The sequence below is a fragment of the Microcaecilia unicolor genome, chromosome 2 (assembly GCF_901765095.1).
Source record: "Microcaecilia unicolor chromosome 2, aMicUni1.1, whole genome shotgun sequence".
NCBI lineage: Eukaryota > Metazoa > Chordata > Amphibia > Gymnophiona > Siphonopidae > Microcaecilia > Microcaecilia unicolor.
The window spans coordinates 565,354,727-565,382,335 of record NC_044032.1 but is presented as its reverse complement, the minus strand read 5'-3'; the positions used below and the strand labels follow the sequence as shown (position 1 = coordinate 565,382,335).

At 42.7% G+C, this 27,609-nt stretch overlaps 1 protein-coding gene across 1 annotated transcript in view; it reads right to left on the bottom strand.

The window, feature by feature from the left end:
- Positions 1-27,609, bottom strand: part of PDGFRL (platelet derived growth factor receptor like) — a 128,917-nt gene that overhangs the window by 6,636 nt on the left and 94,672 nt on the right. Inside the window, exons 4-5 of the mRNA XM_030191454.1 lie at positions 11,883-12,176; positions 5,816-5,955 (exon numbers count right to left, since the gene is read on the bottom strand). Of these exons, the coding sequence (XP_030047314.1) occupies positions 5,816-5,955; positions 11,883-12,176 (434 nt within the window). The remainder of the gene's footprint in view (positions 1-5,815; positions 5,956-11,882; positions 12,177-27,609) is intronic.

Below are 27,609 nucleotides of genomic sequence, written 5' to 3'. Positions count from 1 at the left end.
TAATACCCGAGTCGAACTTTATAAGTTTGTGAGGAAAATAAAAATAATTGACCACTTCTCAACAACTACAGCAAACAATACTGATATGTCCCTTGTTAAGAGAGAGAGTAGATAGAAGCCATTGGGTACTACTAACCCCCTTATCTATACCTATGAAAGCCTGGTCTTGTGAGATATTATAAAATTGGAAGAAAGAAAGAAATCTATTTCAATATTTCCAAGGAAGAAAGGACTGCCATTAATATGTTAAGAAATGATGAATCAGTAGTTATTAAACCAGCAGACGAAGGGAGGGGGGACATAGTGGTGATTATGGACAGAGATGTAAACGGTTCAGAAATTCAGCGCGAGCTAGGTGATGCTATCCCTATTTTGAAGCAAGAAATCGGTGAATTACGTAGTATAGCAAGAGATGGAAACTTCTTAGCCCATAAGGAGATTGATTTTCTAGCTGTTAAGCACCCTGTTTTCCCAACCATCTATATACTTCCCAAAATCCACAAATCCTTGTAGGCACCCTGGGAAGACTGACTATATCGTCAATAGGTTCCCTTAGAACCTTTATCTATGTTTGTTGACCATTTTCTGAGACCTTTTTGTGCAGAGAATACTATTGTTTACTCATGATTCGACAGACATGATTAATACCCTTCAGTAAAATGCACAGATAATAATCATCTTCTGGTCACTCTTGATGTCAAATCCCTGTGTAAGAATATTCTGCAGAAAGAGTCGACCTGAGTGGAAGAACATTGAAATCCTATGAAGGACGCAAAGAAACAGAGGGAAGTGGGCCAGGATGTCTGGAGACAAATCAAAGAAACTTCAAATTCTTAATGTTTGATCAGGTTGACACACCAGTATGGGGGATCCCTAGAGGAGCTTATAGCTTGAGGGGGGGTGCTCTAAACACCTGTTTAATTTCAGAATGCTGGCCACTTTAAGAGATGGTCTAGGAGCATTGGGCTCAGTCTGGGAGCAGGGGGCTGTGGCTTGGCAGCCTGATGTTCCCAGGCTGACGGAATAATCCTGCTTGAGAGGTGGCTTGCAAGCAGCATTATTCATTTTCCATGGGAGTCAGCAACCTACAGGTCGGTGACTCCCATGGAAAATCAGGGTGTGGGAAAAGTCTGCCTTTTATCTTACCTTGATAACTTTCCCCTTCAAGCTGCTGCAGGAAAAGCAGGGCCTTGATTATGTTTTGTCTGCTAATAGCACCTTTCATAACAGATCATTATGCAATTCCTTGAGCCTCCAGAGCAGTATTTAGCAAACTGAATCAGTGGAAATCTCACCATGATAAAATAGACTGATTTATGATCATAAATTTAGGAGTGTAATTATCAGTATCACAGGGATATCTAGTACTACCATTTGTGCCAACATAGATAAGCGGCATTGGATAATAGTCAGTAGATTTGATAAGTCTCAGCAAACTCTTCATAACGTCTTGGATCTTGACACCAGGCAGACATCATGTCTGGTTGGAAGATGGATGCCTCTGCAAAGGGGAATCACCAATCACCGCTACTATTTGCTTCTTGCTGGTCACTGATCCAGCAAATTTGGAGTTTTGAGCTCTGGTTGCTCCTGTCCTTCAAATGTTCCTGCCTCTTCTACTTCCAGGCATGCATAATGGCTCTTTATTTTGAGGGAATGTGGAATTAGGGTGTTGATTCTGCAGGGTTTGAGTATCTGTGTCCAGCTGTCCTCTTTCAGTATAGTTTCATCTTCCCCCTCTTCTAGAGCTACTTGGCACCTCATGAAGCATTTCATCAGTGTAGTTTGTGTACAGTGCTGCATATGCCTAGTAGCATTACAGAAAAAATAAGTAGTCTTAGTAGTAGTTTTTTTTTGTCCCTGCCGCTTCCCAGCCTCACTTCCTCCTGTGTCAGTTCCTCCACTTATTTCTTGAGGGATTCAGCCTGTAGACATCATACACATGGAAACAGTCCCGCCCCATGGATTAGGCTGTCCATTGGAATGGAGGCAGAAACTGTAACAGGGCAAAAACTTTGGTAACATGATGTGTCCTAGCCATATCATGGTTGAAGTAGCTTTGGTATCTGCTGAAAGAAAGGATAAAAAGACCTGCCAAAGTCCCTACCATTTCCTTGGCTGTCCTTGCATACCAAGTGTGTTACTTCAAATATTGTCTGGTAGTGAAAGGAGTTTTTATTACTATTATTGAGATGAAACCAAAATTAGTGCATTTTCTTTTGTATTAGGGGTAGTAAGCAAGATCATCCTAATTTTGCTTTGTACCTCTTATTGGGGGGGGGGGGGGGGGTGATTCTATGTAGGTAAAGTATCTGTTTGCAGATCTGAAGGTTCAAGATGTCTATTGGGGTTCTGTTCCATTCTCTATAATGTCAGACCTCAATCCTCACTCCCATACAATAGGATTAGTTGAATGATGCTGTCAAATAATTTTAATTGTAGTTGTACTTGGGGGTTGTATTTGTCTATGGGTTTCTTTAATGCATGTAGATTTTTATAGCCAGTTTAAGACTCCCAGATGTGTTTACTCTCAGGCCTAGGTATGCATATTCTAAAATTCAACTTATTGTTTGCTTAGGAAGATTTTGAAATTATACTGGATATATTTTTGGCTTTTTATGGAAAATTATCATTTTTGTCTTGTGATGGGTCTCGAGTATGTTTTGATTCACTTATAGACCTTTTGGGATAGGAGAAATAAATTTATGAAAATATTTTTTAGTCACTATATAATTAGACTACCGAATTTGTTGCCAGAAATTTCCATCAAAGCTAGTAATATAGTTGACTTTACAAAAAGGTATAACACGTTTTTGGTGGACAAATTCCTTAACAATCATTAGATAGATAGACTTTAGGATTTCCACCTCTTATTTCTAAAACTGAGCAATATGGAATTACTACTTAGCATTTCTAAAGCGCTACTAGGATTACGCAGTGCTGTACAAGTTTAAACATGGGGAAGGACAGTCCCTGCTCAAGAGAGCTTACAATCTAAAGGTAACAAACTATGTAGTCAGTGTAGGTATCATGAATGGGGAAGGTGGTTAGGCACCAAAAGCAAGGGAGAAGAGATGGGCTTTGAGTAAGGACTTGAAAATGGGCAGGGAGGGCGCATGGTGTATGGGCTCGGGAAGTCGGTTCCAGGCATAAGGTGATGCGAGGCAGAAGGGGCGGAGTCTGGAGTTAGCGGTGGTGGAGAAGGGTACAGATAGGAGTGATTTGTTCTGAGAGCGGAGGTTACGGGTGGGAACATACGGGGAGAGGAGGGAAGAGAGGTAATGGGGGGCTGCAGATTGAGTGCACTTGAAGGTCAATAGGAGAAGCTTGAACTGAATACGGTAGCGGATCGGGAGCCAGTGAAGCGACTTGAGGAGAGGGGTGATATGAGAGTATCGGTTCACGCGGTAGATAAGACGTGCGGCGGAATTTTGGACAGATTGAAGGGGGGATAGGTGGCTAAGTGGGAGGCCAGCGAGGAGAAGGTTGCAATAGTCAAGACGAGAGGTAACGAGCGAGTGGACGAGGGTTCGGGTGGTCTGTTCAGAGAGGAATGGGCGAATCTGAGTTTCTCTCTCTCTCTCTCTCTCTCTCTCTCTCTCTCTCAAGAAGTAAAGAGATCATGGGGTAGTAGTGAATATCTGATCTGCCACTCTACTCTGAATTGAATTGACCTTTTGTGCAGTATCTGCCAGGTTCTGATAGGGCACTTCATTGACTGCTGGTCTAAACCAATGTGGCACTTCTTATGTTAGCACTAGAGAAGTGAACGATAGGTTGCTCATACTTAGGGACATTACTAGAGTAATTTTACAAAGTTTTATAAAATCACTCCCCATACTTTTACATGACGTACATGTAGGCATGCTTGGGAGTGTGATTTGGGCAGAGTACAGTTGGAGTCACAATTACAAATATAGGACACAAAAAAAGCACTTAAATGAGAGACATCTGATGGGAGATATGATTGAGGTCTACAAACTCCTGAGTGATGTAGAATGAGTAGAAGTGAATCAATTTTTTTTACTTGTTCCAAAAGTACAAAGACTAGGGGACACTCAAGGAAGTTACATGGAAATACTTATAAAACAAATAGGAGGAAATATTTTTCACTCAACAGATAGTTAAGCTCTGGTACTCTTTGCTGGATGATGTAATAACAGTGGCTAGTGTATATGGGTTAAAAAAAGGTTTGGATAAGTTTCTGGAGGAAAAGTCCATAGTCTGTTATTGAGATAGACATGGGGGAAGCCACTGCTTGTCCTGAGATTGATAGCATTGAATGTTGTTACTGTTTCGGTTTCTGTCAGCTACTTGTGATCTGGATTGGCCACTGGTGGAAACAGGATACTGGGCCATATGGACCATTGGTCTGACCCAGTATGGCTACTCTTATGTTCTTATGTACTTAACCCCACGGCAAGTATAAATGTGTGCAGGAGCATACTAGTCACAATTGTGCAGTTTTTGTGAGGCTGTTTTATACAGATACATATATCCTATATTTTTTCACGGAGAGAGTGGTATATGCTTGGAATGCCCTCCCACGGGAGGCGGTGGAGAGGAAAATGGTAACGGAATTCAAACATGGGTGGGATAAACATAAAGGAATCCTCCTCAGAAGGAAGGGATCCCCAGAAGCTTAGCCGGCGGTGGGAGGCAGGGCTGTTGGTTGGGAGGTGGGGATAGTGCTGGGCAGACTTATACAGTCTGTGCCAGAGCCGGTGGTGGGTGGCAGGGCGGGTGGTTGGGAGGTGGGGATAGTGCTGGGCAGACTTATACAGTCTGTGCCCTGAAAAAGACAGGTACAAATCAAGGTAAGGTATACACAAAAAATGACACGTGAGTTTATCTTATTGGGCAGACTGGGTGGACCGTGCAGGTCTTTTTCTGCCATCATCATCTACTATGTTACTATATAATAATTCTCACCTCCAATGTTCTGACTTGCCTGGGACTGTGGCTCATTCCGAGTTGGTCTGCTAGGCTCTGTAGATCAGGCTGACATCACCATAGCCATTATGATGCCAACTTCAGAACCCAGGGGAAAAAAAACACCATGCCTCACAGCTGATCCATATCCAGAGGAGGGTCGCTGGACATGGGTGGCTGCAGGGGGGGCAGGGGAGAGAGGAGGGTCGCTGGACATGGGTGGCTGCAGTGAGTGCAGGGGGAGAGGAGGGTCACTGGACATGGGTGGCTGCAGGGGAGCCGAGGAAAACATTGCTAGCACCTGTTTCATTTGTGTCAGAAATGGGCCTTTTTTTACTAGTTTAATATAATAATGACCTCTTATAAAATTACCCTCTAAAAATGCTGCACTTTTCCCCACAGCTTCCCCTTTTGCTCTTGTTTTCATAGCTCTTGTCACAGGGAGAAGAGGCAGTTGTTGGGATGGTTTATAGCTTTGAGGGAGCAATGGGGATAAAAGACAGGGAGATGGAGGGGTTGGAAAGGGAGAGATGATGATAAAGAAACATAGGGCCTCTTTTACCAAACTGGGCTAGCAATTTCCAAGTGGCAATGTCTATGATGCCCATTCAAAGTGAATGGGCATTGCCGCGCCGGGAATCGCTATTTAGTAAAAGGGGCAGATAGTAAAGAAAAGGTGAAGGGGTAAAAGTAGCAAATAACAGATGGAAAAGAAAAAGGAGGGACAGAAGAAAGTGAAAATATGGATATAAAGAAATAAGGAAAAATGCAAAGAGAGAAAGTAGACGTAATGATGAAGAAAAGAGGAGAGATATACAGAAGAAAAGTTGCTATATTTTATTTTTGAAAAAAACATTGATGTAACAGGAAGTTTTAGTCTTACTTCTTGACCTGGGTATGTCCAACTAAATTCCACTGCAACATCAGGCTCCCCAAAAACCTTGCAGAGCACATTGAAGTTGTCTCCACCGCTGACCTTGTTGGATGAAGCTGCAAGTGTTGCTGAAGGTGGACCACTAGGAACTAAATAAATCGCAAACTATTAATGATACAACTTTACACATGGATGACGTCTTTTTTTGTACTTTTTATAAATTTTTTCTAAATAATGTACCAAAATCTGTAGCTCATCCCTTCTACATACAAAATATATTTCCCCACACCTCCCCCCATCAGTGAGCACATATAAAGTATCTCAAACCAGTATGGAATAGTCTTAATACTATTAACAATAACGTTTGGTCATTTTACTATTGTTAAGCTGCTAATAAAATTATAAGCTTTATGTCAAGCTGTATGTGCTGTATAACTACCTTGGGTGAATCGCTTCATAATAGTGGGTGAATAAATCCCAATAAATGTATAGATAAATGAATAATAGCATAGAGGAAGGAAAGGTTACACCAAATGATTCCTGTGTTCATCCTTTATCCAGTCAACCATACATTCGTCCACGGAACTATGTACACTATATGTCTAGGCGCCTAATAATGCCCTTTTTTCCCATTGTCTCCTTCTAATGTTTCTATGTTGTTGTCCCATTGTTATACTACCAATGATATTCGAATGCCTCGCACAACTCTGCTCAATGTAATCCATAACTTAGTTGTAACAAATGTATTTCTATTATTTAAGTCTTATTGTAAGCCACACTGAGCCCGCAAATAGGTGGGAAAATGTGGGATACAAATGCAACAGATAAATAAATAAATAAATAAATCCTCCACCCATTGGCATTTTTTTTAATGGACATGATGACATTTAAAACTTCATTCCTGTCGCTATTGTATCATTCATTTCACATATCCCAAACCCTAAACGTTCTGGGAATTCAAAGTCACCAGTGTCTCTTGACCCCTAATGTTGAGGAATGATGATGTCAAAAAGGCTGATCTAACTTTTGGTCTCTTTTACTAAAGTGCATTAAGCACTTAGGACTGGATTCAGAAAATCGCGCTCAAAATTCAGCACCAGGTGCAAAGTACAATTCTATAAAGGGTGAGAGTACCTTATAGACTTACGCCTGGTAAAACCAAGAGAGAATGCTGTGCTGAACTTGGGCGACCTTAGGCTGTATTCTGTAAATCTGCACATAACTTTTTAGAAGGCCCCAAAAAGTTAGGTGCCAAGCCTTATACAATAGCGTGCAGCTAGATGCATGCACAAATCCTAATTGGAGCCAATTAATTGCAATAAGTAGTTGTTAGTGCCCAAATTATTGCTAGGAGCATATTACTCAAATTGCATGCGTATTTCAGGTGCACAACTTTGGCTGCCATGTACAGAATCCAGGAGTTAACATGTGATTAACATGTAAGAACAGGCTTCTACACAAATGCGTTAAAACGTCATATGGTATTTTTCCTGTTTACATGCGCTAAACTGTGCACTATTGAATTTTAAGAATTTTTCTATCTGGGTGCATGGCATGGCGGAGAGTAGGTGCGGAAGCATTAGGCAGCTAGTGCTTTATGACTAGCATGCACTAACTGGTTAACACAGGATTAACACAGGAGCACTTAACACTTCCTAAATAGGAGGCGGTAAGTGGTCCGATATTAACTTCCTGCAGGTACCATGTGCTAATGGGGATATTAACACACAACCTGCAATAAAAGTTAATGGGAGTGCCCCTTCTTGATGCAGCATTACGTTTTCGGCTTACTGTATGTTAAAATCCTGTGTAATAGCATATTAAACCCCAAACGTTTAACACATTTTAGTAAAAGACCCTCTTTATCCAATTAGCCATCCAGACAGTGGATTGAAGATTGTCAGCACTGAGGTCCCGATGCTGAAAACTCCAAATAGCGCCATAAAAATACTGCCATCACAGCACAGAAGAACAACACTCTAATGCTCAATGCTAATGAGATGCAAATATAGGCATGTGTCATGTCTCTGCCCTCCCAGAAGTGTGGGTTGAGTATCCATATCACTGCCCACCTGAAGGTGTGGGCCCAGTATCTATATTACTGCCCAGGCAAAGATGTGGGTTAAGTATCTGTGAATTCAAAACAAAAATCCAGAGCCAAGGTGAGTCCACAATTCCTTGGTAAAAGTCCAAAAGCCAAGGATGATTAGAATCTATGAATTCAAGACCAAAAGCAATAATCTAAAGCTAAGGTGGGTACACAATTACCTAGCAAAAAGTCCAAAATCAAAAGCCAGCCCCTGATCCTTCTCCAGTGAGCACCCTCCCCTTCAGAAAAGGGGGGGGGGGGGGGGGGGGGGGGGGGGGGGGGGGGGGGGGAATACCACTCATGCCTTTGCTTACGCAGACTAGAGGTCTTGCAATGAGTCCCCCTTCCTAGTCAGGGTGAGTTGGGGCTTACCTAGCACCCTACTCCCTCCAGATCCTCCAAGGTCCTGCAGGAATATTGCCCTCCCCTTGGCCCAGCAGGGGTCTTTCATCCTTTCTGCAGTCTATTAGCAAGAGAAGTTCACCATCTAACTTGCATATTCAAATCATATTCAAATGATATCTGTCAGTAGTTATTGGATGCTTGCCTCTTGCTTCCAGTTTTCAGGAAAGTAACTAAATCAATTCCAGAAGAGTCAGTCTCCCTCTGTCACCTCCCATGTAGCCTTCCCTGATGAGCTGTGACCTCCCACACAGGAGTCACTGGTCTTCATCCTAACCATAGGGATGGGCCTCAGAACTAATTCCAAGCGCTGGTAAACATCCTATATAGTACTTGGGCTGGGGTTTTTCAGTTCATACGCACCATCACAGTATACTCATGGTATTGAGTATTAGCGAGTTTGGGGGGGCTGGATTGTGTTTGATGCATATGCAGAAGAGCTCCAAAGTAAGCTTGGGTTCTGTGTATGTACACCTGGTAAAGCGTGAACATTAAGCACCCACATTGGTGTCTGTTTTCTGCAGCATAAACATTAAGCACCCACATTGGTGTCTGTTTTCTGCAGCATAAATATAAACAGTTTTGTTTTATTTTTTTTTTAGCTTGGATGCTTATATTTAGATATAGGAACAGATACCAATTTGTGTTTTCACTTTGGGTGTTTTTACTTTTTTTTTAAATTTAGATGCAAGAAACTGACACCAATGTGTGCTTTCACTTGGGTCTGCTGTTTCTCATAATAAGCATTTAAGGACTTGCATGGCCTTCCGTCTGCTTCCAAAGCAATCAAAATTGACAGATTTTGCAGAAAGATACATGAGAGAAGCATGAGAATCATGAGAAATTCTCTCTTCCAGCAGCCTAACATCTGCTCTGAACTGGTGTTATTTTTTGCTGTGGTAAAGCAGTTTTGTTTCAGGCGCTCTTTTCTGAGTATTGGGGAGGAATACAAAATTACCTCATTAACATGAGTTTGACTACATTAGCATGCTATTTGCATTGTTCATCTGTACACTCGTTCCCGTGCTCCAGGCCTCTGAACATTCTTCGCAAGTAAATGTGGATGCTAGTGTGGCGCCTATGGCCTCTTGCAACCACTAGGCCCACTGAGAGACAGAGCCAGGCCTGGGTCAGGGCTGTCGCAGCCAGGCCCCTCCCCCCACTTAGGATGCAGCCGTTGGGCCCCTTCATGGGATGCAGCTGCCAGGCCCTTCCCACTTAGGATGCAGCTACAAGGCCCCCCCCCCCCCCCCCCCACACACACACACTAGGGATGCAGCTACCAGGCCCAACCCTGAACACAGCCACCGCTGCTGCCCTCCCCTCTCACTCACTCTTGGGCTGCCACCAGATCCCAGCACCGGGCCCCCCTGGAGGCTGGGGAGGAGCAGATGCACTGACCCACTGACATGGGGGCCCCCCCTAGGTGAGTGCGTTTGATCCTTCCCGGCCTCCGAGGGGGGCCCGGTGCTGCGGTCTGTCTCTCGCCTGCTCCAGTGTGCCGGGACTGGTTCCCGATAGGAACAGGAGAGAGACAGACCCCCGAGCCCTGGTGCCGGGCCCCCCCCCCCCCGGGCATGGGAATTTTGCCTCCTCCGCTCCCCCCCACCTCAGCAGCCCTAGTGCCCGCATTTACTTTTGGGCATCAGAGCCTGACTGCCCTATTCAGATATCCAGCATTGATCACTGTTGATATTTTATACAATTTATCAGTGAAACTCATCAGAAATAGTGGATCGAGTTTCACTATGGCGATATTGTAATTTCTAGTGATGACTAGCTCTCTTTATGCTGAAAGGTATCTAGCAGAATATAAGTTTTACTATAGTATTGTATCTGGACACCAGTACCAAATATCCAGATTTGTTTTAAGCTGTGATGGCCAGCATTAAAAAAACAAAACAAAATGATGACCACTCCAGTTGAATATGGACCTGTAATATTTGTAAACTAAACAAATCCCCAGCCACAGATTTATTGTCTGATCTTTTCACTTGATATTGCACAAAGATCTGGTGGCTTTTGTTGGTGCCAGAGCTTCAACCTTTCTTGCTGATGCTCTCTGGGGAGCTGAAATGGCTGTAGACAGGAAGGGATAGAAATACATCCAGCTGCTGGCTTTCTGCTTTTTGACTACAGATTTCCAGTCAAATTCTGTCCACCAACCTGACTCCCAGAATTTATTCACTCTGTGCTTATTATTATGCGTTTATTATTCATTATTAGCAGTCCCATATTTAATTGTCTGAAGGAAGAGTAAATTTAGACTGGACTATTGCTGCCACTGTACAGCTCCCATACCCTTCCATAAAACTATCTGAAGTTGGTCATCGTACAATGTTGTTATGATCTCAGGGAAGGTGAACCCTTAGACCTTCGACGGGTAGCAGCTAGCGGCAGGCAAACCACCCGGGCAGGACAGAGCACTAAGGCAGAAACCAGGCAAGACAGGACTGGAACTGGAGACAAGCAGAACTGGGGCTAGAGACAGGCAGGGCTAAAATTAGAGCTGGAGACCAGCAGAGCTAGAGCATGCAGGGCAGGGCTAGAACTGAAACTGAAGATGAGCAGGGCTGGAACATACAGGGCTGGGTCTGGAGCTGAGGACAAGCAGGCTGGAGCAAGGAGGGCAGGGACTGGAGCTGAAGTCAAGCAGGGCTGAAACTGGAGCTGAGGTCAAGAAAAGCAGGTCAAATCCGAATAGGAAAAAACACGACCAGGCACGCACAACTAGGCAGGCTACATTGTTGTGAAGGCAATGTGTGAGAGTCCCATGGTTCCTTGTTAAGGCCCTCACTAATGATGTCACAACCTCTGCTGGCTTGGAATGCGCTGAAGAACACAGCAAAGGCACCAGAGAGAGGCTAGAATGCTGGGACATCAGACTGAGGCTTAGTCTCTGGAGTGAGGCTTGAAAATAGGGAAGCAGGCAGCAGAGGCATCAGTGCAGGAGGAATGCAGTGCCAGGGAGGCAGTCTGGAGAAGCCGCAGAGGCCGACAACTGGAAGGAAAGGTGAGTTGGGGCACTGCGGCACAGTCATGACAAATGCAGAATTACTGTTATTTATGACTATCATCTCGTCTTTGGGCACAGTCATGCAGTATTCAGGCACTGCACCATTTGTGCAGCTTTTATCCCAGGGAGCCAAGGAGTATAGTATGGCCCTGATTAATTAAACTTTGTTCCCATGGCACAGAAATCTTAATGAATTGGGCTCCCTGTACCAGAATTTCTGTTTATAATATGCTCAAGGATCTTCTTTGGGTGAGAGATGCTATGCCAGTGCAATTCATTATTATACCCTGAGGCAAGGGACACAAACTTTCCCACTGGAATTGGCCCTACTTAGTGTCTGAGAACATCTGTTGGCCTGAGACATACAACTGTTGGAACATCTCATTGTACAGCCATTTTCGTAGGGTTAGCTTAACTAAAATGCATGCATGATAACATGTTAGTTTGCAGTAACATGGCAGTGCCTGTCAATCGATTAATGGTGTAAGTATGTTTGTATAATTGCATTAAGGTACGGTAAGGCCATGACCATCAGGCTCACAGTTACAGATCTGAGATTTCTATCTTACCTTCTACGTAAAGCAGTCGATACTTGATTGAAATTTGTGGTTTTCCCTGTGCCTCTGCTCGGCAGTACACTACTCCCATATTGTCAGTGCTAGGATGCAGGTATACAAAGCCTTTCTTCACATCATAGGCTAGGTTAGTTCCATCTGCCTTGATTTCCTCAGCTGGGAACTCCCTATGCAAGGTGACTTTTGCTGATAGGATAGTCACTTTGCATGGAATTATTGCTGGTTTGTCATTATACATGTAGACAATCTCGAAGTAAGTGGGAGAGGGTACAAAGAGCTCGTCTTTATCTATGAACGCACACAAGAAAATATTTTATTAGTGAATGCGAGCAAATGACATCCAAACACAAAGATGGCTGTCCTTACCAAATAAGAGCAGTACACCAAGCATCCATATACTGAAGTTTTGTAGTCATGCAGTAGATTGTAAAAAGGAGCAAGGAGTTGTTTGATTCATAGACAAGCCCCCTCTCTTTCATTTGCTACACATCTTGGCACATACAGGGCATCCCATAGAAGGAGGGGCAGAGGACAGGAAGAGACCTATTTTTCATTGTTTTGCTTTTGGCTTCCCTGTTCCTTCACCACGAACTGTAAAACACCCAGAAATGTGAAACTTGTTGGCCATTTCAAATTAGTTGACATAACCTTGTAGAGGGTACCTCCTGTTGTTTAAACAGGACTCTCAAATAATATAATTTTGAATTAATGAAATCTTTGAATTTCTTATGAGGTTACTTTGTGACTTTTGGGGCATTTCTGTTCAGTTTATAACCACAGTGGCAGTATTCAAAACCACTTATGTGGAAAATGGACACATAGAGGGGCATAATTGAACAAAAACGTCTATCTCCTTGGGCGTTTATCTCCGAGAACGGGTCCGTGAAGGGGCGGACCGAACCGTATTTTCGAAAAAAATAGACGTCCATGTTTTATTCGACAATTTGTGAGCTGGGAGTTTTTGTTTTTCAGTGATAATGGAAAATGAAAGTGCCCAGCTCAAAAACGAATAAATCCAAGGCATTTGTTCGTGGGAGGGGCCAGGATTCGTAGTGCACTGGTCCCCCTCACATGCCAGGACACCAACCTGGCACCCTAGGGGACACTTTTACAAAAACAAAAAAAAAGGTAAAAGAGCTCCCAGGTGCATAGCACCCTTCCCTTGGGTGTTGAGCCCCCTCAAATCCCCCTCAAAACCCACCGCCCACAAGTCTACACCATTACTATAGCCCTAAGGGGTGAAGGGGGGCACCTACATGTGGGTACAGTGGGTTTGGGGGGCGGTTTGGAGGGCTCCCATTTACCAGCACAAGTGTAACAGGTGGGGGGGATGGGCCTGGGTCCACCTGCCTGAAGTCCACTGCACCCCTAATAACTGCTCCAGTGACCTGCATACTGCTGACAGGGAGGTGGGTATGACATTTGAGGGTGAAAAAGAAAAGTTGTGAAACGGCATATTTTGTGGTGGGAGGGGGTTTGTGACCACTGGGGGAGTCAGGGGAGGTCATCCCCGATTCCCTCCAGTGGTCATCTGGTCATTTAGGGCACTTTTTGGGGCCTTATTCGTGGAAAAACAGGGTCCAGGAAAAGTGCCCTAAATTCTTGCTAAAAACGCATATTTTTTTTCCATTATTGGCGAAAGGCGCCCATCTCTGATCGCCCGATAACCATGCCCCAGTTCCGCCTTCACCACGCCTTTGACACACCCCCATCAACTGTGTCCGCATCCGCGACGGAGTGCAGTTGAAAACGTCCAAATTCGGCTTTCGATTATACCGCTTTATTCGTGTTTGTGAGATAAACGTCTATCTCCCAATTTGGGTCACAATATAGGCGTTTTTCTTTTTCAATTATAAGCTGGATTGTCATCATATATGTTGCAATGGGGGTAATTATAGAAAGTCTTTTCCATGTGACAAACACGCTTTGCATGAGGAAAATAGCTATTATTTATTTAGATTTTGCTCACACCTTTTTTCAGTAGTAGCTCAAGGTGAGTTATATTCAGGTACACTGGATATTTTTCTGTCCCAGGAGACCTCACAATCTAAGTCTGTACCTGAGGCAATGGAGGATTAAGTGACTTGGCCAAGATCACAAGAAGCAGCAGTGGGATTTGAACTGACCACCTCTGGATTGCAAGACTGGTGCTCTAACCACTAGGCCATTCCTAGCCACTTTGATAAAGTGTATAAAATATTATACAATTGCACAGCTGACGAGGAGGGGGGGGGAGGAGGGGTTTGGGGTGGAGAATGAGGTATAAAACAGAAAACGTCATTTCATTATAATGATGAGACCACAAGTATTGTATAGCTGTGTTAAGAAACATTACAAAAATTACCTTCATAGAGCTTTAATAAACATATTTTTTATAAAATAGCACAAACATATTTTATTTTAATGAATATAGTAATATAGTAATATAGTAGATGACGGCAGAGAAAGACCTGTATGGTCCATCCAGTCTGCCCAAGAAGATAAACTCATATGTGCTACTTTATATGTATACCTGACCTTGATTTGTATCTGCCATTTTCAGGGCACAGACCATAGAAGTCTGCCCAGCACTACTACTATTTAGCATTTCTATAGCGCTACAATGCTAAAAAATGCTAAATAGTAGTAGTAGACCACTAGCCCCACCTTCCAACCACCGGGGCTACCACCCAATCTCTGCTAAGCTTCTGAAGATCCATTCCTTCTGAACAGGATTCCTTTATGTTTATCCCATGCATTTTTGAATTCTGTTACCGTTTTCACCTCCACCATCTCCCGCGGGAGGGCATTCCGAGTATCCACCACTGTCTCCGTAAAAAAATACTTCCTGACATTTTTCTTGAGTCTGCCCCCCTTCAACCTCATTTCATGTCCTCTAGTTCTACTGCCTTCCTGTCCCTGGAAAAGGTTTGTTTGCGGATTAATACCTTTCAAATATTTGAACGTCTGTATCATAACTTAGGGTCTCTTTTACTACACTGTTCTGTAAGTTGCAATAAAACACAAGGAGGGAAGGGTCTTTTACTAAAGATTAGCTCGAATTATCTGCAGCAGGGCCCATAGGAATAAAATGGGACCTGCTGCAGATAACTCAAGCTAACCTTTAGTAAAAGACTCCCAAGGTACTTATAGCCCACATCCAAATGTTTAGAGTGGATTAAAAAAAAGATATCAGAGGGAAAAAAACAACATCCTCCAAGAGTACATTTCAAAAATTCACAAAAAATTCAATTACATGATAAACATTTCTTACACAAAAACGTTTTTAGCAGACTCCTAAATCTAAGATAACAAGGTTCCATCCTTATTTCTGGAGGCAAAGAGTTCCAAACTTGGTAGGAGAATGAAGCAGTAAAACACCTCTGAAACTGAACATTTTTTACTGGAGGAAAATGAAATAGCAAAACATTGCTTGCATGAGAGCATCTTGTAGACAGGAAAGGAGAGAGTAAGTCTGATAAATAAGATGGGGCAAGTCTATGAAGTACTCTAAAAACCAAGGTACAGATCTGTGAAAAACAATGTGCCTAAACTGGCTTCCAATGTAGTTTAATTATACATGTATGCTCCATAACGTTGTGCTAATGCATGTACACGCTCCCTTAGAGAACAGTGCAGAGTGCACTTACACACCTCAGTACTGCTTTCCTGCATCCCTTATATGTGATTGTCCTTCATAGTTCTTTTTTTTAATTTTAGTTTTTAGAGATTTTTAGTCTTGTACACACCCATTGAACCAGAGCATATCAGAAAGACGCAACATCTGTAAGCAAAATATAAATGGCACAAAAACTCCTTATAAAACAGAATATGGTTGATCAAGACAACCAAGTAAATCCCCCTCCCTGTCCCCCCACCCTCCACAGCCCTCAGCCATATGTTTTACAATAAACTCATCCATCATCTAAAGTCTAGCATTCTTCTGCGTTTCTTTAATTATACCCCATATATGCCTGTACTAGGGTCCTTTGCTCATGTTGGTTACCTTTTTTTCTTTGATGTAAAGATGTCAGAGATTCCATTAAGATCAGATATCAAAGCATCTCCTGCCATTGTTCCAAAGAGGAAGCCAAAGCAGACTTCCAGTGCTTAGCAATCTCAAGCCTGGCAGCAAGATAATATAAGGATAGTTGTTTGTCTATGGGATAGGACGACTAGGTGATGGGACGACTTCCCTATGGGGAAAGGCTAAAGCGGCTAGGGCTCTTCAGCTTGGAGAAAAATCAGTTGAGGGGAGATATGATAGAGGTCTATAAAATAATGAGTGGAGTTGAACGGGTAGATGTGAAGCATCTGTTCACGCTTTCCAAAAATACTAGGACTAGGGGGCATGCGATGAAGCTAAAATGTAGTAAATTTAAAACGAATCAGAGAAAATTTTTCTTCACTCAACGTGTAATTAAACTCTGGAATTCGTTGCCAGAGAACGTGGTAAAGGCGGTTAGCTTAACGGAGTTTAAAAATGGTTTGGCCGGCTTCCTAAAGGAAAAGTCCATAAGCCGTTATTAAATGAACTTGGGGAAAATCCACTATTTTTGGGATAAGCAGTATAAAATGTTTTGTACATTTTTGGGATCTTGCCGGGTATTTGTGACCTGGATTGGCCTCTGTTGGAAACAGGATGCTGGGCTCGATGGACCTTTGGTCTTTCCCAGTATGGCAATACTTATGTACTTATGCTGGGTCAGGTGAGTCCCTGCTGAGCCCTAATAAATAACAAAGAGGCTCTAATCTCTCTTTATTGCCCAGGAACACATCCATCTCAGTGCTTATTTTATATCAATACTGTTTAACCCATGGGCAGGAACACCGCATATGTATATATGACCCAGGGTTCCCACCTCCCTTCCAACATTGCATCAAGTGTGCAGGGTTGGGCATATTTAATCTAAGTGGGGTAAAATACTACTTGTTCTTTTTTTAATTATTTTCTTCTTTAATGTTAGTGCATATACGGAATCTGTTTACTCTCGGAATTATCTAAAGTCATTCAGTATCAAGAATTTCATAAGTACATAAATATTGCCATACTGGGATAGACCAAAGGTCCATCAAGCCCAGCATCCTGTTTCCAACAGTGGCCAATCCAGGTCACAAGTACCTGGTAAGATCCCAAAGTAGTACAATACTGGAGGAGTGGCCTAGTGGTTAGGGTGGTGGACTTTGGTTCTGGGGAACTGAGTTCAATTCCCACTTCAGGCACAGGTAGCTCCTTGTGACTCTGGGCAAGTCACTTAACCCTCCATTGCCCCAGGTACAAATAAGTACCTGTATACAATATGTAGGCTGCATTGAGCCTGCCATGAGTGGGAAAGCGCAGGGTACAAATGTAACAAAATAAATGCTGCTTATTCTAGAAATAAGCAGTGGATTTTCCCACGTCCATTTTAATAATGGCTTATAGACTTTTCTTTTAGGAAGCTATCCAAACCTTTTTTATACCCCGCTAAGCTAACTGCTTGTATTACATTCTCTGGCAATGAATTCCAGAGTTTAATTAAATGTTGAGTGGAAAAATATTTTCTCTGATTCATTTAAAATATATTACTTTGTAGCTTCATTTTGTGCTCCCTAGTCCTAGTATTTTCGGAAAGAATAAACAATTGATTCACGTCTACCTGTTCCAATCCACTCATTATTTTATAGACCTCAGCCGTCTCTTCTTCAAGCTGAAGAGCCCTAGTCACTTTAGTCTTTCCTCATAGGGAAGTCGTCCCATCCCCTTTCTCTGTACCTTTTCTAATTCTACCATATCTTTTTTGAGATGCGGTGACCAGAACTGCACATAATATTTGAAGTGCGGTTGCACCATGGAGCAATACAAAGGTATTATAACATCCTCATTATCGTTTTCCATTCCTTTCCTAATAATACCTAACATTCTATTTGCTTTCTTTCCCTTCGCCACACACTGAGCACACGATGACCCCTAGATCCCTTTCCTGGTCATTGACTCCTAATGTGGAACCTTGCATTACATAGCTATAGTTCAGATTCCTCTTTCCCACATGCATCACTTTGCACTTGCTCACATTAAATGTCATCTGCCATTTGGATGCCCAGCCTCCCAGTCTCATAAGGTCCTCTTGTAATTTTTCACAATCCTCTTGAGATTTATAAATATGTTAAAAAGCAATGGTCCCAGCACAGACCCCTGGGGAACCCCACTACCTACCCTTCTCCATTGAGAATGCTGACCATTTAACCATACTCTCTTTTCCATCTTTTAAACAGTTTTTAATCCACAATAGTACACTACCTCCTATCCCATGACTCTCCAATTTCCTCTGCAGTCTTTCATGAGGTACTTTGTCAAATGCCTTTTGAAAATCCAGATACACAATATCAACCATCTCTCATTTATCCACTTGTTTGTTCACCCCTTCAAAGAAATGTAATAGATTGGTGAGGCAAAATTTCCCTTCACTAAATCCATGTTGGCTTCCAGGCTCATTTTCAAAAGAGAAAAACGTCTAAAAAGTGGCATAAAGCAGCATTTGAACGTTTTTCTCACAAAAACGTCCAAATCAGTATTTTTGAAACCTATTTTTAGACGTTTTTCTATGAAGTCCGTCAGAAGTCCATCCAAATCTCAAGGGGGCATTTCAGGGGAGTGTTCGGGGCGGGACTTGGGCATTCCTAAGGCATTTTTGTTTTGTTCCATTATCGCTGAAAAACTTCTAAGAGTTAGAAGTTTTTTCAGCGATAATGGAACAAAACAAAAATGTCCAGGACTGAAACTTTGATGTTTTGAACTAGACCTGTTTTTATAACGAATAAGGCACAATAAGGTGCCCTAAATAACCAGATGACCACTGGAGGGAATCAGGGATGACCTCCCCTTACTCCCCTAGTGGTCACTAAATCCCTCCCACCCCCCAAAAAATGTGATGAAAAATATCATCATTCAACTGCACTGCTCTACGGCTCCTGATATTTCTATTGTACTGCTCCCTTTGCCGCTCTTTCACATTTAAATGTACTCGTTTACACAGCTCACTTGCCATTTTCTCTGGCTGTTAAACTCGCATTCCTCTCAGGGATTACTTTCTCTTCAGTATCCATTGCCCTTATCTACATATTCATCTCCTGCACTGTTCCACTGCTCCTGACATTTTTACTTCACCATGCTGTCTTTGCTTCTATTCTCACACTTTCTTCAGCTCTTGCTCATTCTGTTGTGACCTTTTTCTTTGCTGCTGTGCAATCTGTTTAGATATTACCACTTAAATGTTATTACTCTTTCACACCGTTCTATCATCTCACTTTGTCTTCACATTCACACCCCTCCTGCACTGTACCATGGCTCCTCACATTTTCACTTCGGTTTCTACAGTGGTGGAAATAAGTATTTGATCCCTTGCTGATTTTGTAAGTTTGCCCACTGACAAAGACATGAGCAGCCCATAATTGAAGGGTAGGTTATTGGTAACAGTGAGAGATAGCACATCACAAATTAAATCCGGAAAATCACATTGTGGAAAGTATATGAATTTATTTGCATTCTGCAGAGGGAAATAAGTATTTGATCCCCCACCAACCAGTAAGAGATCTGGCCCCTACAGACCAGGTAGATGCTCCAAATCAACTCGTTACCTGCATGACAGACAGCTGTCGGCAATGGTCACCTGTATGAAAGACACCTGTCCACAGACTCAGTGAATCAGTCAGACTCTAACCTCTACAAAATGGCCAAGAGCAAGGAGCTGTCTAAGGATGTCAGGGACAAGATCATACACCTGCACAAGGCTGGAATGGGCTACAAAACCATCAGTAAGACGCTGGGCGAGAAGGAGACAACTGTTGGTGCCATAGTAAGAAAATGGAAGAAGTACAAAATGACTGTCAATCGACAAAGATCTGGGGCTCCACGCAAAATCTCACCTCGTGGGGTATCCTTGATCATGAGGAAGGTTAGAAATCAGCCTACAACTACAAGGGGGGAACTTGTCAATGATCTCAAGGCAGCTGGGACCACTGTCACCACGAAAACCATTGGTAACACATTACGACATAACGGATTGCAATCCTGCAGTGCCCGCAAGGTCCCCCTGCTCCGGAAGGCACATGTGACGGCCCGTCTGAAGTTTGCCAGTGAACACCTGGATGATGCCGAGAGTGATTGGGAGAAGGTGCTGTGGTCAGATGAGACAAAAATTGAGCTCTTTGGCATGAACTCAACTCGCCGTGTTTGGAGGAAGAGAAATGCTGCCTATGACCCAAAGAACACCGTCCCCACTGTCAAGCATGGAGGTGGAAATGTTATGTTTTGGGGGTGTTTCTCTGCTAAGGGCACAGGACTACTTCACCGCATCAATGGGAGAATGGATGGGGCCATGTACCGTACAATTCTGAGTGACAACCTCCTTCCCTCCGCCAGGGCCTTAAAAATGGGTCGTGGCTGGGTCTTCCAGCACGACAATGACCCAAAACATACAGCCAAGGCAACAAAGGAGTGGCTCAGGAAGAAGTACATTAGGGTCATGGAGTGGCCTAGCCAGTCACCAGACCTTAATCCCATTGAAAACTTATGGAGGGAGCTGAAGCTGCGAGTTGCCAAGCGACAGCCCAGAACTCTTAATGATTTAGAGATGATCTGCAAAGAGGAGTGGACCAAAATTCCTCCTGACATGTGTGCAAACCTCATCATCAACTACAGAAGACGTCTGACCGCTGTGCTTGCCAACAAGGGTTTTGCCACCAAGTATTAGGTCTTGTTTGCCAGAGGGATTAAATACTTATTTCCCTCTGCAGAATGCAAATAAATTCATATACTTTCCACAATGTGATTTTCCGGATTTAATTTGTGATGTGCTATCTCTCACTGTTACTAATAACCTACCCTTCAATTATGGGCTGCTCATGTCTTTGTCAGTGGGCAAACTTACAAAATCAGCAAGGGATCAAATACTTATTTCCACCACTGTATGTTACATTTAAATATCTCTCTCAGTCCTTACCCATGTGCTGGGGACCTTATCTTTCACTCCTGTGTATCCAGTTTAGATGCTACCACTTTATCTACACTTCTTCTGTATATTTTTTTCTCCTTTCGGCACCTTGGCGTTCACTCTCACATCTGGTTGGTCTCCGATCTAGGTATTACTGATGTCTATTCGGTTCTTATCTGCACCTCGTGGTTTTATGAAGTCTACTGCAGTGCCCTCTAGGGTGCTCTATTGCTGTGCTGTGCTGGGATGTCAGGGGGACCAGTCTACTAAAAATGCTGGCACCTCCTACATCCCAATGGCTTGATTTTGTATGTTTTGCACTTGGACATTTTTTTTTCCAAATGGACCAAAAAAAAAAAAGTCCAAATCACAAAACGTCCAAAATAAAAAAAACATCCATAGTATTTTTGGAAAAAAAGAAGTTTTTCTTTTTTAAAAATGACCTTATTTCCTATTCAGAATTTGGATGCTTTATGTAAAACATCCAAATTCAGATTTAGACGTCATACGAAAATGCCCCTCCACATCTCATTAACCCATGCTTTTGAATATGCTCTGTAATTTTGTTCTTTATAATAGTCTCTATGATTTGGCCCGGCACCGACATCATGCTCACTGGTCTATAATTTCCCAGATCACCTCTGGAATCTTTTTTAAAAATTGGAGTTACATTGGCCACCCTCCAATCTTCCGGTACCATGCTTTATTTTAAAGATAAATTACATATTACTAACAATAGTTTTGCAAGTTCATTTTTCAGTTCTATCAGTACTCTGGTATGAATGCCATCCAGTCCAGGCAATTTGCTACTCTTCAGTTTGTCAAATTTTGCCATTACATCTTCCAGGTTTATAGAGATTTCATTCAGTTTCTCTGACTCGTCAGCTTTGAACATCTTTTCTGGGACTAGTATCTCTCTCAAAACTTCTTCAGTGAACACCAAAGCAAAGAATTCATTTAATCTCTCCGCTATGGCTTTGTCTTCCCTGAGTGCCCCTTTTACCCCTTGGTCATCAACAGTTGAACTGATTCTTTGGCGGCTTCTTGATTTTAATATACCTAAAAAAGTTTTACTATATTTTTTACATCCAATGCAATCATTTTTCAAAGTTCCTCTTTGCCTTCCATATCAGCACTTTTGACTTGTCATTCCTTAAGTTGTTTCCTATTATTTTCATTTGGATCCTTCTATTTTCTGAAGGATTTTCTTTTACCTCTAATAGCTTCCTTCATCTCATTTTTTAACCATGCCAGCTATCGTTTGGTCTTCCTTCTTCCTTTTTTAATACATGGATTATATTTGGCCTGGGCTTCCAGGATGGTATTTTTGAACAACATCCACACCTGATGTAAATTTTTGACCTTCGCAGCTGCTCCTCTAAGTTTTTTTTTCTTCCCCAAGCTCTTTCTCCCAAGCTGTCATTCATATATGGTAATCTAATAAATCACCTCCAAGTTAAACTATATATTTTGGAGACGAGATCTCTTGTCCTAACTTGACTGACCTACAGTTTCTCCAAAGTGGTGCTCCACCCTTCATAAGTGGTATAAAAGGGCTGGTTTACACATTTGTTATGATGATTTCTTATGCGGCCACCCTTTGCAATGTTGTACATTAGCATGAAAAATGGTCTCTTTCCCTGCAGCTGTATCTGTATCTCTTCCCACTTAAAAAACGACAGTAATGCTGGGAAATGTCCCATCTTCCTAATTTTATATGGCTTAACCCCTGATTATATGCCATATTTCATAGAACTCCTGTCACGAAATGCTGCCCCTGGGGCTATGGACTACCTAGCACTTCACTTCTCATGCTGCAAGAATATAGTATATAAATCAGTTCATTCGGCTGATTTCACTTATCAGAGTGCTAAGTGGTGGAACTCCTTATCTAAATCCATTAAATGGCAAAATAAATTTATGTGAAGTTCAATAACATTTTAAAAGCTTTCCTCTTTAAAAAATTTCGACTAACAGAAATTGATTAATTATTTCTAGTATCACGTACCAGTTATTCAACTGTTTCTCTACTTCTGGAATCTATTTTAACTATATTATGATTATTCCACTTTATGCAATATCTTACATTATCACGTATATCCAGTTTTTTGATGCTCAGTGTTATTCTTTGCTGTTAGCCACATTGAACCTGAGAATGCTTGGGATAATATGGGACATAAATGTCATAAATAAATAAATAACATAAAACTGGGACCCTGGTTATTGTAATGTGTGATGTCATCTGAGAGAGTAAGCAAACCGATGGCAGGGTATAATGGCAAAACTATAATCTAGGAAAAAAGCTATCAGTGCAAAATTACATTTTTCAATTTATAGAGCAATTTTGTACTCTCATGAGCTACAGTACTCTGCATCCATTAAAACAGGATGATATAAAAATAGTTACTATTCAGAGTTCAGAGCCTCTTTTAATGGAATAATGATGAGTAATTTGTTCCTGTTGCTAGCATTTAAGTGATATTTAAGTTACAGCTGATTAGACCAGTCACAATACATCAGTTTTTGACATGAAAACACATAAACTGAGCTGTCTGGGTAATGCTGTAGGAATCTTAAAGCATTTCAAATAGAAGTATATACAAAAAAGAACATTAGAATTTTATGTCATTATTTAGTTTCTTATATATCATTTTGTTAATTTGATTTTGTTAAATTGTTTGTTTCTTCTGTTCCGTTGGTATTATGCTGACATCATGCTTTAGCTATGGTATTTGAATGCTTTTCCATACAGTCTATTATGGTATCATATGTATTGTACTGGCATTTATCATATTTCTGTTACATGATTATTCTACAATGTTGTTAAATACGTATATTTCTGATACTGTTTCATGTTTGTCTTATTACTAGGTTTCAATTTGCCATTGATTGTATTTATGCTTATATTTGGTCATTTTACTATTGTTATTCTGTATAACAAAACTGTAAGCCTTATGTTTAACTGTACACTGCCTTGGGTGAATTTCTTTATAAAGGCAGATGATGCAAAGTGCAAGTGCAAAGTGATGCATGTGGGAAAGACGAACCCAAACTAAAGAGGGAAAGAACTAAGGGAATAGAGGGGAAGCCTCTGGAAGCTTTTGGAACAGTAGGTTTGTGGTAATAGAGGATTGGGCCGGGTGACAGAAGTAGCCTCCCCACTAACAGGCTCATTTTCAAAAGAGATAGATGCCCAAAAAGTGACATAAGTCAGCATTTGGACGTTTATCTCACAGAAACGTCCAAATCAGTATTATCAAAACCTCTTTTTTGACGTCTTTCTCTGCAGTCTGTCAGAAGGACGTCCAAATCTCAAGGGGGCGTGCCGGGGGCGTGTTCAAGGTGGGACTTGGGTGTTCCTAAGACTTGGATGTCTTTCAGCTATAATGGAACAAAGCAAAAACGTCCAGGACTAAAACTTAGACGTTTTGAGCTAGACCTGTTTTTATCACGAATAAGGCACAAAACGGTGCCCCAAATGACCAGATGACCACTGGAGGGAATCAGGGATTACCTCCCCTTACTCCCCAAGTGGTTACTAACCCCCTCCCACCCCCAAAACGTGTGTTGCAGAACATTACTTGCCAGCCTCTATGCCAGCCTCAGATGTCAAACTCAGGTCCATTACAACAGCATGCAGGTCCCTGGAGTAGTTTAGTAGTAAGTGCAGTGCACTGCAGACAGGTGGACCCAGGCCCATACCCCCATTACCTGTTCACTTGTGGAGGAAACTGTGAGGCCTCCAGAACTCACCAGAAACCCACGGTACCCACATATAGGTGCCCCCTTCACCTGTAAGGGCTATGGTAGTGGTGCATAGTTGGGGGTAGTGGGTTTTGGGTGGGTTTTGGGGGGCTCAGCACACAAGGTAAGGGCGCAATGGTCAGATGTGTACCTGGGAGCATTTTATGAAGTCCACTGCAGTGCCCCCTAGGGTGCCCTATTGCTGTCCTGGGATGTCAGGGGGACCAGTCTACTAAAAATGCTGGCAACTCCTATGTCCCAATGGCTTGATTTTGGCCTTTTTTTTCCAGAAAATGGCTGAAAAACAAAGACATCCAAATCACAGGACGTCCATGGTATTTTCGAAAATGGCCTTCTTTCCTGTTCGGAATTTGGACGTCTTTGTAAAACGTCAACATTCTGATTTAGACGTTTCTTTCAAAAATGCCCCTCTATGTGTCTTAAGCCTTCTGTTTGCCCAATGTTGTCTTGGGTTTTATCTCCCGCCGCCTTTGACCCATGCTAATGGGGAGATCCTTTCTGCCTAGCCTGATGCAGTAACCTGAATGCAGAATCAGCCTGCTATACTCCCACGAATTTGCACTTCATAGGCACTTGCTAAGGGATCAAGGATTCATTGGACCAAGGGACACGTATCAAACCCAAAACTCGGTTGCTGGCTTCTTTTAGTGGGAACATATGGGGAAACTTCCCACCCATATCTAGTCCTGGAAAAGGAGAGAGAATTCATTCAGAGTAACTGTAGTGACATCCAGGCATCCTGCTCTGTTATCCAGTGCATGCAAGAGGAGTAAAGAACTGTTTGTAACATCTGATAACATCATCTTTACAGAATCACTGTGTCTATCTTCTAGATACCATGGAGCCAGTGTTTACCAACTGATTAAATGGTTTATGGCTTATTTGGTTTATTTGAATTTGCTATACCGCCATATCTAACTGGCAGGTCTCGGTAGTCTATAGGTAAAACAATAAGGAAAAGGAAAGGAACTACAAAATTGATATTAAAGTGGGTAGATCATGCACACAGAGGAGCAAGATTAGAGGGGAGGGGGACTTGGAGTAAAGAGTCTGAAATAGTGAGGGAGGAGGACAACAGCAGTCAAGTTAAAACAGCTCAGTTTGATGCGAAGGCCTTGGCAAACAATCAGGTCTTCAGTCTTGATTTGAATTTTTTAAATGAGGTTTCTGCATGAATGTCTAATGGGAGAGAATTCCAGTGGAAAGAGGCAGCAAAGGAGAAAGCAGCATGACTAGTGGATTCTAACTGAGCCAGTTTAGGGCTAGGTAAAACAGCTAACATCTGCTTACCAATAACTGTAAGCGGTGGCGTTCCTTGGATGACTGCCACCTGGGGCGGATCGCCACTGTGCACACCCCCCCCCCCATGTGCAGTGTCGCCCCCCCCCCCCAAGCGCATCACCTCCAAGCCCCCCCCCCCCAAGGGTGCATTCTTCCTACCTGTTGGGGTGGAGGGAGTAGCTACGCGGCTGTCAGCTCTGCTGAGTCCCTGCTCCCTCTGCCCCAGAACAGGAAGTAACAGCAGAGGGAGCAGGGAGCCAGCAGAGCCGACAGCCGTGCAGCTGCTTCCTACACCCCTCCTGCAGCATGCACCCGGGGCAGACCACCCCCACCGTCCTACCCTTGGTACGCCACTGACTGACTGTAAGTGTAAAGAATTATACATAAGTACATAAGTATTGCCATACTGGGAATGACCAAAGGTCCATCGAGCCCAGCATCCTGTTTCCAACAGTGGCCAATCCAGGTCACAAATACCCGGCAAGATCCCAAAAATGTACAAAACATTTTATACTGCTTATCCCAGAAATAGTGGATTTTCCCCAAGTCCATTTAATAATGGTCTATGGACTTTTCCTTTAGGAAGCCATCCAAACCTTTTTTTAAACTCTGCTAAGCTAACCGCCTTTACCACATTCTCTGGCAATGAATTCCAGAGTTTAATTACACGTTGAGTGAAGAAAAATTTTCTCTGATTTGTTTTTAATTTACTACATTGTAGCTTCATCGCATGCCCCCTAGTGTGTATGCCATGTGTGTATGCCATGCCCTCACCTATCCAGTGAGCAGGCTTGAGTAATAAGGAGAACATAGAGAATCTGTAGGGTTTCGGTGTATGACTTGAGGAAAGGAGAAAAGCTATTGTATATAGTTGGCCATCTGTTTGAAATGGTTGAAGTTCTACCCTCATCAACTGAAGGACCATAAAGGTCCTGGTTGCAGCAAAAGAACTGGTGTGGTCTCTATTATTGTATGAAGTGTGAAGCAGTGGCGTTCCTAGGGGGATCGCCGATGCGCCCCACCCCCGTGTGCAGCATTCCCCCCCCCCCCCCGGTGCAGCGCATCCCCCCCCTGGCGAAAGGACACCCCTCCACCCCGGCAAAAGAACCCCACCGGGTGCACGCCGCTGGGGGGGTGCTGCGCGCCGGTCAGCTTCGTTCGTTTCCGTGCTCCCTCTGCCCTGGAACAGGTTACTTCCTGTTCCGGGGTAGAGGGAGCATGGAAACAAACGAAGCTGACTGGTGCGCGGCACCCCCCCAGCGGCATGCTCCCGGGGCGGACCGCCCCCACCGCCCCCCCCTTGGTACTGTTGGAATGTAATTGTATTTTACATGCATTGCCTGTCACCTATTATTTCTCTGTGATTACTCTGTGACCTCTGATGTGAATTACTTAGAGAGGTCACACACCTATGCAACTTCCTGTGGGGGTTAGATGCAGCAGATGCAGCACATGGAGCTCATGTTCTCTCCTAACCTGAGAGGATCTATGGTGGTGTGAGCATCCATTACCATCTAAGCACATGGAAGGAGCTGATAATACAAATGTATAGTAATATGTATATATAAGCCTGTCTGATTATAATCTAACTACAAACTGTGAGTAAACAGATGTTTTGTTACTTCAACTTTAAAGTGACTCAGCAGTGAATTATTCTGGGGTGAATGAGAGAGAGATGAAGAAAGAAATTAACATTTCTAAAGCTGAAGCTGTGTGTACTAAAA